At 34.8% G+C, this 13,554-nt stretch overlaps 1 protein-coding gene across 1 annotated transcript in view; it reads right to left on the minus strand.

The window, feature by feature from the left end:
- The window catches only part of LOC110033216 (E3 ubiquitin-protein ligase HOS1), a 64,135-nt gene extending 54,233 nt beyond the window's left edge, over positions 1–9,902 (minus strand). The window contains exons 1-2 of the mRNA XM_020737124.1: positions 9,589–9,902; positions 2,632–2,715 (exon numbers count right to left, since the gene is read on the minus strand). Of these exons, the coding sequence (XP_020592783.1) occupies positions 2,632–2,715; positions 9,589–9,636 (132 nt within the window). The 5' untranslated portion in view covers positions 9,637–9,902. The remainder of the gene's footprint in view (positions 1–2,631; positions 2,716–9,588) is intronic.
- Between the last annotated feature and the right edge of the window lie 3,652 nt (positions 9,903–13,554).

Consider the following 13,554-nt stretch of genomic DNA (forward strand, 5'->3'; position numbering starts at 1 on the left):
TCCCCGCCCCGAATCGGGTCAACCTGAAAGCGACACGAAAAGTGTATAAAAACTCAACCCAAACACGATTAACTCGAACACAACCTATTTGACCTGCCAGTTTAATTTTTTATTAAAGATTATACTTCTAAAAATTAAAAAGTAACAATAGGCAAATTAAGAAAATTCTCTGCTTATATATTGCAAGCCATGATATAAGAGTTAAGAGTACAACCAAATTTCATTTACTTACTAAAATAAAACATATATATATATTCAAACAATTTTTCATATTTGTTTAAGTCAAGTTCGGGTTTTCGAGTTCAATCAGAACGCAACAAGAATGTTTTGTGTCGAATTCTCAGACCCTAACCCGACTCAAATAATATAAAGTCAACCATAACCACGATTTTTCGAGTTGATTGTGAGTCGTGTTGGGGTGTCGTGTCAATTTTTACACTCCTATCATCGGTCACCACTTCTGTCGCAGGCTACTGCCGGCCAACACCCCGTTGTAGGCCATTTGATGACCACTGCCGCACGCAACCAAAGCCAGCATCACCCACCGACTGGGAGCCATCCGTAGTTCGTCGACCACCATTGCTATGATCCACCTTCGTCAACCCTATCCGCATGTCGCCTATTGCTTGCTTGCTACCCGCATCCACCGCCCATTACCGCCAATACCAACTGCCCACTGGTCTCCATTGCCAGCTGTCGCACGCCTCCACCGCTGCCTAGTCCTAACGATCACCGCCGACCACCGCAACTGCCCAATCTTTCAGATCACTGCCGCCACCACTACCACCATATGCATTACTTTGAAATACATTATTTTCATCTACTTCAAACCAAACAAAAAGAATGAAATCGTTCATTTATTTTACGCTGAACCAAACAACTCCAAAGTATTTTAAATACAACGCATTACTCATGTATTGTATTCATATTACACTGCATTACTTTTTCAAAAAACCAAACAACCTTAACTCTTTATTCTTTCCCACACACTATTGGTTCAAATGTTCCCTCCCAAGTCCATAATTTTTTATTCAAAATATACTTCTTTGCTTCAAACATTGGAACAAGGTTTGAAATTTTTAGGAGTTAAATTTTTTACTTTTCCATATTGGTTCACACTTCTTCCTTCATTGATCTGCCTCTACGTCTCTCTATTTCCACCTATAATCTCCCATCCTACCTCACTTTATCCACTCCCCTCAAAAAAGAGACGATAAATGGAAGACAATTTTCAAGTAAAATTATTCCCTTTAACCAACCTTTGTGGTATTTTTCACATTCCACCTATTTCAAGCTCCCATTTACTCCCTTCATGCATTGTCCTTTGCACATCACAATATCCACTCAAAAGGCTTAAAGCAATCAAATATCAACGGAGTGTACTGATCTTGAATCTTATTTTAAAGGTTTCCATGAAAAAGAATATTTGTCATTTTTATCTTTATAAATTTTACAAACCCTCGGTTCCTCAGAATCTTTGGGCCTCTTTGATTCTAGCATTTCAACTCTCTCACATTACAGTTTACAAGATATTTGCAGCTGTAGGAATGTAAGCTATTTCTGGATCACTAGATCCTCTCCAACTTTGGCATAACAGTTAAAAGCATCGGTCATTATTGTCTGTGTCTTTTCAGCCATTTCTTTTCCATGATATTTTGCCCATAAATGAGAACTGAGGTGAGAGAGCTATGACTTGATTGCTGAATTATATTTATGAGCTATGCAACATAATGAAGAAATGATTTAATTACCACAAAATTTTTATCACCTAAAAATCACATAGGTACAAATTGACCATTTAAAAACCCAAGAAAATCATATAAGCAGCCAAGAGGACCATATTGGCCGTGTGAAAGCCCAAGAAAATCATATAAGCAGCCAAGAGAACCATATGAGCATCTAAGATGGCAACAAGGTAAAAAGGGACTACCATGAAAGAAACAAAGAAAACCACACGTAAGAATAAATAACCCAAAAGATCAATGAAAAGATGAGAAAAGGTCGGAAATAAGCATAGGTCACAATAAAGAAGTGCGAGGATAAGAGGAAAAAATAATATTAAATTAAAATTCCCTCAAGAAAGCATAATCTAAAGGTAAGGAGTGGTCTCCTAATGTACAAATAAATACACTTAGATGCAACCAAAAGAATAGAATGATATCTTTCGAAGTCTATAGACATAATTTTTTTTCTCATGCAAAAATATTAAGTTCATCTTGATTTGCATCAATCATGAAAATTTTCAGGATATATAAGGGTTGTTATTTGCTGCAAGAAAGATGGAAGGAAATACTTCCTCAGAGAAAAATGATGGAAAAGAAAAAGTTACATTCAAACTCCAATTGTTTCCTCAATGCATGTTTCATTTCTTCTAACACAAGTTTTTCCCCATTTGATTTGACTGCAACTAGAACAAGTCAAGCAAACAAAATCTTGGAGAAAAGAAGTCCCAATATTTCATAAAGTTTACTACATGGTTTCAATTTCAAAGTCAGCACAACAAAAAAAAAGCTTAAAGGTTAAGGAGATCGCGGCACGAAGTTAAAGAAAAAAAAGGTATTGCAACCTGTGGGTAAATAAGAAGTTTCATTGTAACATTATTCTCTTAAATTATTTTCCTCGGAACATAACCTCGAGAGTGCTTCCACATGAAGAAGGAATTGTGATGGCAGCAGCAAAAAGAGGAGCTCCAAAATAGCAATTAGAAGCTCGATGCTGTTGATGAAACCCTATTAGTATCTTTCCTTTATTTTGGAAAAAAAGCATAAGCAAATCAGTTTTAATTGTTTTTTCTTGTTTAACAGTAAAGATAAAAGATGAAATATTTTTAATAAATTATATTTACAATCATTTCTAGATTTATTTTATACCTAATGCTTAAAAAAAGAATTGTAAACAAGATATACTTTGTAGATATTTATTCTTGCTTTCAAAAATAAAAGACTCACCAATATTCAAGAAACACCCAAATTTCTTTAACATATATGTAAATAAACCAACTGGATATTACCATTAAAAATAATACCTACTTAATTATATCAAAATATATATGAATAATAATTTTTATTGGGATGAGTTGAAAGACTGCATCAACAGTGAGCCTAAAGGAAAAGGAAGCTCATAACTAGTAGTCCCATTCAACTTTGCTCTACCATTAATGTCACCTATCACATTTACATAAGGAGAAGTCTTAAACGAAGGTCATTCAGAAGGAAAGAAAAGTCAACAGGTGTTCAATTAAATTTAATTTTTATTTGCTATAGTAAAAAGAATGATAAATTTAGATATGTTAATGCATGTATGATAATATTTTAAAAATAAGTTAATGGTAATGCCAAGAAATAAGGATAATTATAGGCCACTAAAAATAACAAGTCATCGCATCTGGAAAAAAAAATAATGCCAGTGAAACATGAAACTGCAATTATATTTCATTAAAATTACTAAAATAATCATACTAAATATTTCAATATATTACATCAAGTCAAAAAAACAATACTTTTTAACAATTTAATAGCCTCAAACTATTCTATTGTTGGGAGAAATTTTGATATGACAGTGCCATAATTTTGCAGATAATTCCATTTGGATAAGTCGGTGAAACAATCCCTTCTAGATCTTCAATGTATGTCATCTTGTAGAGTATAGCTATACCTGCCTTGGTTTATTGTGAAAATTCATTGATGGATTAGATCGTACACCCATCAAGGCATATAAACCATATAATAATGTTTCTGCTTCTTGATAAAGAAGCGGGATGACAGCACAGAACATGCCAGCTACTAATATTAACTCGGAATTATTTAAGTGTTGTTTAGGAGGCGAGTCAACTCATTATGAAACTATCCTAAAGGGTGTTTTAAAATGCCTACTGGTCTAAAAGTGATAGATCGTAAATACTACAAAGTGCATCCATGCCACTCCACTAACCCAGGAGATACAGCACAATTTAAGGTCAACATTATCATCTTTCAACGAAAATTGTAGTCACATAATCAAATTTTGAGTAAATAACTGAGAAATACTAAATGTTTGAATAGATGCATAGTTTTTTTAAGAAATCTGCAACTTTTATCTCCCCAAACATATTTAAGTACCAGCTATAAAATTTTAAATTATTTTTTGAATTTGTATTATAAATAGGCTTACAAACTTTGCAGCAGATAGTGCTGATTTTTTATGCACTTTCATGCTGACAAGAAAGAATTGACTAAACATCGATATTGCATACTTTAAGATCTGCTAAACACCAATTTAAAATATCATGCAAATCAATCCAGCACCTTTTCCTAATCTTTTAGTTCTATAAGTTGCTTTTTGGTTAATTTTTTATTAGTTAACATTGAAAAAAATTTAATATTAGAGGTTATTATGCATTTGATTACACTCTTAATACCTTTTATCTTCTTCTATTTATTATGACACTATCTTGTATAAAGGAGAATGTACAAAGATAGTGATGCATCCTAGAAACTAATATAGCATTGAAAGTAATTAAAAATTATATATGATTTGCACTATGATGCTTGAAGTATTGCTTTCTTTAGAAAGGACTAAACCATGGGGACAGGGCATAGCATCCAAAAAAGAATGTTGGTGCAACCGGAACCATATCTCATTAAGAGCAAGAATGAAAAATGTAAGCAGCCTCATGAAGAAGCTGAAAAAATGCACACTTTGAGCAAATAAACAGCATCATCAACATGGAATTGAATCTTAGGCAGCAGATATATAGTTATGACTGTACCTTAATAAATACAATATCTAATGAGCGCAATCTGTTGGAACTAATCATCAAAAAGATGTTGTTGAGCACTGCTTCAATCTCAAAGTGAGGGATATTCTTGATAACAGGTATTGTGACAGCATTTAAGCAACATGTTTAAGTTATCTTTGAAGAAACTTTGTGTTGCGCTGCATTTTTTAAAATAAAGTTAAAACTAATCTCAAAGAGATAGATGAGCTCCACGACAAGTGAGTTCTCTATGATTGCAGCGCAATGCAGGGGGGCGCCTAGATAGAATAAAGCTATTCATTCCCTGATATTAGCACAATTTAACAAAAATAAAATAATTAGACAGATTTTAAAAAGGCAATAGAATACCAAATAAAACGTTGAATCATTATTTGAAAAGTACAAAGCTGTCAGGATAAACTGATGCACGAATGTTTCTCAAGAATTATGCCTCATTAGCTCCAGAGTTTGCACATAATCACTAAAGAGAATGTCAAGCAATGCTACAATTACATGGAGGCACTGTTGGTTTAGTAGATTTCTCATCCAAGATACAAGCTTCAGTTGACTCGAACATGCTTTTCCTACTCATGAACATATACTTAAATATGTTTTGTACTCTTCTATGATATTATGGTTTATGCTTCTACTTCTCAGGCCTCCGCATATTAATTTTAAGCATAAAAAATTTCTCCCAAAAGAAAAAATATCAAGAAATAACAGGTAACATTCTCTCATTGAACTAGACAGAACAATGACACTTCAAATCACACTCAACTGGCCTGCAGAATCTTTCCATCATGCAAGACTTCTTTTCTATTTTTTTCCTAATATCATTGCTCATGGTGACCAAATATCCCATAGTCTTCTATTAGTAATAATTTTCTTAGTTAACATCTCTTCTCTACATATCACAGGTATTTTTTATCAGATTATTTTCTGCTCTCCAAGACAAGAGAACTACCGTATTAATGAATGTTCACAGAGAATTTAATGGGTTTTGGAAAGTAGTGCTATACACAAATAAATCAAAACTTTGACAAAGCAGTCTAAGTAACGGATTTCTAAAATTTGGCGTTTTCAGGAGGCTAACTGAAGTGAAAAATGTACTAAAATCCTTTTCGAGGGCTTTTTGCTTGTAGGTCACAGTATCTCAGGGATGCAATTCCCTTAATTACATCTCGTGATTGATGGAGAGAACTCTCAACTAAGGATGACACAGGTCTCCATTTTTAATTTTACACTGGCGTTATGCATTTGTCGCTTAATGTTTTGCTTTATCTTAGATGAGATATGGAAAATGTTGGTAAACTCTATCAAGGACTCATTATTCCATCAACTAGTTGTTCAGCGAAGAACAATATAGAGGATCAAAGACATTGTAATGACTGCTGGCTTTTTTCCTTGATTCGAGACTTTGACAATAAACTATCTTCTTAAGAGTGGTGTGTTCCCTCGTCCAATTCTCCAAGATGATGCCCCATAGTGTTAAGTACAAAAAATGTGAAGGGACCCAATTTTCACACAGACTTTAGCTTATTGAAAGCCAGGTGGTGTGAAATAGACCAATGACTCAAAAGTTTGGCAAGCGGAATTACCTCAATGCTGGCCGTAAGGCTAAGGAGTTATTTAATAACCCATTTTAAAAAGGATTTAGCCAAAATTCAGCCAAACCCCTGCAAAAAAGAATATTATATCTCCTAAAGCCTACCATAAAGCAAATGCATAAATTAATAAGATCAGCTAAATGTTTGACCGTAACAGAAGATTTAGTAAAATTGGATCCATGCAAAATTATGTCATGTAGCAAACAAAACACGATACTTAATAATTTTCCCTCCTCATGTGCTACTCTCCTAGCCTTGTTAGGATGGTCATACTCAACCATTGCTATCAACAATCAAAAGCCAAAAATTGCTGACATATCAAAATTTTGTTTCCCATCAGAACTACCATTTTGGTAAGAAAGTATTTACCCCAACATTTTCTCGAGACTATAAATCAATATTTTCTTCTTTCGTCCATTCTGATGCAGCACAAGTATACAATGGAGAAGAACAGGACCATCCACAAGGACTTAAGGCAAGATAAAAGCTGCAACTAATCAAGGACGCCCTTTAGAAGGAGCAAAATGAAAATTTTAAATAAGAATTTATACTTTTAAATGTTGTAAGTTTATTGTGTAAGACAGTGTAAATGTAATTTTTAATTTTGAACATTTGCAATCTTTAAAATTTCGGACTTTTGAAAATCAAAATTTTAGTTCTTTCAAAATCTTTTCAAAATGGAGGGAATGCCATTCAATTTTATTGAAAATTGATTATTTGATTTAAAATTTGAATAAATAATCAATTGACTAGCTACCTTGCCCAACCACCACTCAATTGGAGGGGTGGTTACAGTTGGAGTAACCAACCTTTCCTTAGTAAATCATTTAATCAACCCCCTTATATCCCACTCCCTCCCTTCTGTATTTTGAATTTCTCTCATAAGAATCTATTTCATTATTGGAGAGTGAAGTAAGAAAGGTCGTTGAATGGCAGAAAAAGAATTTAGAATCCTTCTAAATAAGGAGAATGAACTTGGTGAACATTCACCCCAAATGGGCTAGTTTGGCAACTACTAAACCCACTAAATTGAGCAGATGTCGGAATTATCTTTGTTTGTTGTTGTTGAAGCTCTTATTGTTTTTCTTCCTCCGTCCAACTGCATTAGAAATATTTTGCCAAATAAAAATACCACAAAAATTCATATAAACCTCCAACAGAACCTAGTATTGTTACATAGGCTTTGGTGGACCAAACCTCAATAAAAAATTGTAGTACAACAACAACAAGGCTTTATCCCACTAACTAGGATCGGCTGCATGAATCCTTTTTCTCCATGGTGTCCTACTTCATTTAGTTCTAATAAACTAAAATCATTTTTTATACAACACACCCAAACTTTTTAGGTCTACCTCTACCAAACATGAGTCGAACCTAAAGCATCTACTCTCCTAATCAAATCATCAGGTGGCCAACGTTTTATTTTAACATGAGTCGAACCTAAAGCATTACTCTCCTAATCAAATCATCAGGTGGCCAACGTTTAATGTGACAAAAACATCTATAATGGCCCTCTCTAATCTTATCTGCCACAAGAGCTACACCAACCGTTTCACAGATACATTCGTTTCACCTTTTGACTCTGAGTGTCAAGCCACTCATCTCTACCTAAGCATTCTCATCTCAACAACACTTAACTTGGTTTTATGTTTTATGCTTCTCTTTGCTTCTCTTTTAAAGGCCAACATTCTGCATCATAGAGCATTGTAGGTCTCATCACCATCTTATAAAATTTTCCTTTAATCTAACACACTTCGAATGCAAAAATGGAGGGATTGTGTTACTTAGTCAATAATCAGCATATAAATTTGTTGAAAAATTATGACTCATTAAGAAATTGTGAAATTTTCAATTTCTAACCGAACCAAAACCTTAACTTTTCATGCATTTATAGGGCAATTCCCTCACCTTAAATCCACTTTCCAAAGTTAAAATCACACTAATTTGTTGTTAGCCAGAAAGAATTCCTCCTAACCTAATTTTTGTTACAATCCCCAAAAAATGTCAAATTAACTCCGAAAATTAGATAACTCTCTTAAACAACTTTATACACATTAGATTAACGCTATTCAAAATTTCAAGCTCAAAAGACTAAGAGATTCCCAACACAAACTCTAAAGTAAGACCTAAAGCTTCTCAGGTTTTAGATTGTATTGTGTTGACTAACCTTAATTGTTCTCGTAACCTTAAATCCAATGTTAATCAACTCTGCCAAGGCCTATATCCTATTCTCAGCTCTTTTCAGAAGAGCTAAAAACACTAATAAGCCCCCATCAAGAGGGCAATCACAAGCCACATCACATTCAAGTTTAATATTGTCATCAGTATCAAATCCTCGATAATCTTGTGAATGCAGCATGTCATGGTGTAGAACCAAAAGCAATATGTTTGTTTTGTAAATTTGGTTTTATAAAATGGACTTCGGAGTTTTATTTTTCTGGAAATGTCTCATTAGTGAAGTGATTCATCAAGTTAAAGAACTTTTTGGTACCATCCGTCGATAGGCAATAAAACTAATTGCTAAGTTTTTTTTTCCTTTTTTTTCTTTTTTTAAATTGAAAAATTATTCACCCTGTTCAAGGATATTATTTTTTTGCAGAAGCCACCAAGGCACCGTTATTCTGTATCTATATTCCATACACTTATTTAATATGGCTGTAGAGTTAATCAGATATTCCTGTTGGATGGCTTTGTGATCAGTGACTAGATAAATTTTTTTTCTAAATATATATTTGGTGTTAAATGCAAGCTTCACGTGCAAAATTAATATACTAGCCCTTATATAGCAGAACAGCTAAAACAATTGCAGCATTTATAAAAAGCTCTAAATGCCCAAATTTTCAAACGTGAAACAAGAAATTATTCAAAGATTGACTCAAACTTGACATTTTGACTGGTTCTACAACAGCCGGAGACATCAACTTCTAATTCAATCCAAACAACCGCTAAAAGTATAGCCAACTTGATCGCATTGATATGACATGTTTTTTGTAAATTTTAGTCCGTTCTGACTTGGAAGTTCCTGGCACGTTATAATGTATAGAGCCGATAGGCGGCTAATGGTAATCAAGGGTACTAATGGTATTCAAATTTGGCGTGAACTAGAGCTTCCTCTATCCGAGGTACAACTCCTGCTCAAGCTCGAGTCGAACACGCCGTCGAACGTTTAGAATTGGGAGGAACACGTCATGGGTAAAGCTATGAACATGGAATATGTGGAAGGAGGGGGATGCGGAAGAGGTTTACCTTACGGGGAGGCTTTGGCAGACGCCTGCGGCGGAGGCGGGACGACATCTGCAGCGGATGCGGGACGACGACAGCAGTGTAGATCGGCAAATGTGATGGGAAGGACTGGACGTCTGGAGGAGGAGGAGAGGGTGTCGGAAGAAATTGGGGCGCGAGATTGAGAAAGGGTTTTGTAGAGAGACTTTGAGCAAGAGGGGAGGACAAATGTCCCGCCGGTATTTAGGTCATATCCTGATATCCCGTTCTTGTTAACCCTAACTTCTATTTCATGTCTGCCAGCATGGCTGTGTTCATGTCTGCCAGCATGGCCGTGTCACGCTTGGGCACCGAAGTCAGTGTTGTAATGAAAACACGCGCTTGGGCACCGAAGTCAGTGTTGTAATGAAAACATGAATTCCCTATGCACTCCGGAATGTTGGGTACCATATTAAGCATGATTTGTGATATATTATGTTAAATGGATGAAATAATAAGGAGCCCTTTGGGCCGTCTTAAAGTCAAGGGCGGCATTTTTAACATGCCACCATTCTTTTTGTTAGTTAAATCTCTGCCACGTTTTCCTGAATGTCGTTTAGGTTTGTTAATAAATGCGGCCACTAAAACTACCCTGCGTCCCACGTTCGTTTGCTCGCATTTTACCCTGTTGCCCTCATGTCCCCTCTGCCCTCGACCCGGGCCCTAGAGTTGATCTCCCTCGCTCTTGCATCTCTCTAATAGCATCGTTCGCTCTCGGTAATCTCAATCCCTCTCACGCGTATGGTCTTTTTCTCTTCTCTCCTCTCCTCTACAATGTGTGGTTATTCATGTCGAAATTTCGCTTTCTCCATGTGATTTTGGCTTTCTTCGTGAGATGAACTACAACTTGATGATTGGATGAAGTAGGGATGTTTTTACTGAGATTTGTTCTTACTAGGCTTTCTTCATTTTTACTTAGATTTATTTTTATTGGGATGAAATTGGGATGTTTTACTGGGCTTTATTCGTGTAATTTGTTTTACTGAGAATTTGATGATGGATGAAATTGGGATGTTTTCTACCTACAAGTTATGTGTAATTTGTTTTACTGAGAATTTGATGAATGGATGAAATTGGGTTGTTGATTTGTTCCGGAGCATTAATGAGAGTGTGGTTGCCTATGATGGAAGTGTGGTCGCTCTTTTTACTTGTGATGGAAGTGTGGTTGCTTTATGCAAGTGTGTTATCAATTAGAAAAGGCTAGTTTGCTGGTGAAAATGAAAGTTTTGTTGCAATGATATACATCATGTACCACATCACATTCTCTTGATCTACAATGTTGACCTCACTTTTGCGAGGATCTATCCTAAACCGACATTCATGGTCATGACATATCCTGAACCACCCAAATCAAGTCAAGATCCCAGGGATTCTTCTGCAAGCCCTAGGAACACTGATCATCAAATCCTTCTTAGGGAAGAAATCTATTAAAATTGACTCCTTAAACCCATCAGGGGTCCCCAAACCCTAAACTTTGGACCAAACCCTAGTGTGTCTTGTTTTGACCTCAAAATTAGGTGATACCTAAGACAAGCTAAGTCAGTAAAGGTAAGACCTAATTTGAGCCATTATTGACCATATTGACCACTTGGTCAACACTGGACCCAATGGCCACCACATTCACCATTTGATCAACCCTTGACCCAATGGTCACTATATTGACCACTTGGTCAACCATGGACTCTATGATCACGATATTGACTGTAATTGACCCAGCCATCATATAGTCAAGACATCATCATATGATCAGCCCTACACAACCACGGTCAACCCTAGACCACCATGATCAACCCTAGACCATCATGGTCAACCTTACACCACCATGGTCAATTCATGGTCTTTTGGTCAAAATTTTCATTCTCTAAATTAATTAAGGAAATTAAGCATATAATCTCATATATCACATTTGAAATTAAGCATATAGATGCCAAATGAGATGTATGTTATTTTATGATTAATTTCCTTAATAATGATTCTTACTTCGCAACAAAGCCAAAAACTTGATCCCAAGCAAAAGCTAGGTCAATTTTTTACTATGAAGCAAATAAGAATATAATTATAATATTTAATATGTTATACTACACAAGTATACGTATAATTATCAAATAATATAGTAATTTTTTATTAAGTTTCGAATATCGAACCCACAGGGATAACTAACAATATGCAACTTTACAAAATAGAAGAAATTAGATAACAAAATTTTGCTTAACAAAGTAGTCTAACTTAAACTCTAAATGTTATAATAGGAATGAAAATTCGATTCTTTTTGTAATCTTTTATAATTAAAAATAAAGTAAACAACTAATTAGCTTAATTAAATACTTGCAAGATTAAGACAGTATAAATAAAATATCATTTTCATTTTCATGAATCAGTAACAAGTATATGAATTCTGGAAGTGTTCTAATTGTGTTATATCAAATATGATCAATAATATTTTTTACTCTTACTAGAGATGCTATAAAGAATATCGGTTAATCTATAGTTTGAATAGACTTGAAGACGGGTTAGCGATTAATCTATAGTTTGAATAGACTTGCAGACGGGTTAGGTAGGGAAGATACTAGCTCACACTCTAGAGTTCCCTCTTCTCTCTCCACCTGGGGGCTAACATCTCGTATCAAAACCTAAAATTATAGATCAAATTGGGGGCTTTAGTCTGTTGCTGTAAAGTCCTTTAAATTTATATCTTTCAAAGTTTATTTCCCTATTTATTTGCATTCAATCCCATGAACTGCATTCTTATCCATGAAAACAAATGTGATTCTTACCATTTTTTGACTGAGACAATACCATCTCGGATCTTACATGTTCTCACAACAGATAAATATCTCAATTGGCTAAATCAAGAAATAAATGAAGTATAAATGAAGTACAAGGAATGAAGTACAAGGTTTAAAATCATCACAACTTCTTCCAATATTGAAGTTTAATAATTCACATAATCTCTTTTCAATACTTAATCACTTGTCATTTTAAGGAAAAAATTCACATAATTTCTTTTCAATACTTAATCACTTATCATTTTAAGGAAAAAGATAAAGAAAACTACTCAAAATTCATGGAGAAAACACATCACACTTGAGTTTAAAGGTAGAAGTCATGCAAACAAATAAGAAGTTTAAATTAAAACCAAATGTAGTCACAAAGATAAACACTTATCTCAAATCCTCTCCACCAAATGTCTTGAAGTTTCTTTGAATTCTCTTCCTTCCCTTACAATACAAACTAACACTCAAAATAGAAAGAAAAGTAGTCAGCAAGGAGGTCGGCGGCGGCAGCGATGATTTTGGATGATAGATGATTGACGATTGGCCTCTGACGATTTCCTTTAATGATTCAAGTCTTCTTTAATAAAAATCCTAGAGGTGTCTTGGTATCTCTTCAAAATGTGTTTCCATTCAATGAATCTTCTAGAAGTTGCCTCCTCTCAAAAGCCAATTGAGTGAATTTTCGTGTTCATGAACTATTTCTCACGTTTTTACCAAGGGTTGCTTCAAACACCTCTTCAAAAATTCATCCAAATTCAATGAATCATCAAATAACTACTTTTGGTGCTTAAGTGCGGCTCTCTTTGTATAACTGGCGCGTAAGCGCCAATCCTGAGCGCCTAAGTGCCTGTCGGCACTATTTTTGGTGTGGGATTTGCTTGTAAGAAGCTGTCGGTCGTCAAAATCAAAATCCCGTTGCCCGCTTCGGAAGGACGTTTTAAAAATTTTAGTTTTGAAAAAGATGAAGTCAAACTGGCCCCATAATTTTCATAGTTTAGATGAAAGAGCACTTTACCTCAAATCCTGTATTTATCCCGAAGGATGAACACAAGAATTGAGGGTGAGGCTCGATCAAATAAACTTAAAGAAAGTTATGACATCATTTTAGTCTGCGAAACCAATGTATTGGTCGACAAGTTCCCCTATTTAATATAAAGAATTAAATAGGGTTTATATT

The sequence above is a fragment of the Phalaenopsis equestris genome, unplaced genomic scaffold (assembly GCF_001263595.1).
Source record: "Phalaenopsis equestris unplaced genomic scaffold, ASM126359v1 Scaffold001114, whole genome shotgun sequence".
Taxonomy (NCBI): domain Eukaryota; kingdom Viridiplantae; phylum Streptophyta; class Magnoliopsida; order Asparagales; family Orchidaceae; genus Phalaenopsis; species Phalaenopsis equestris.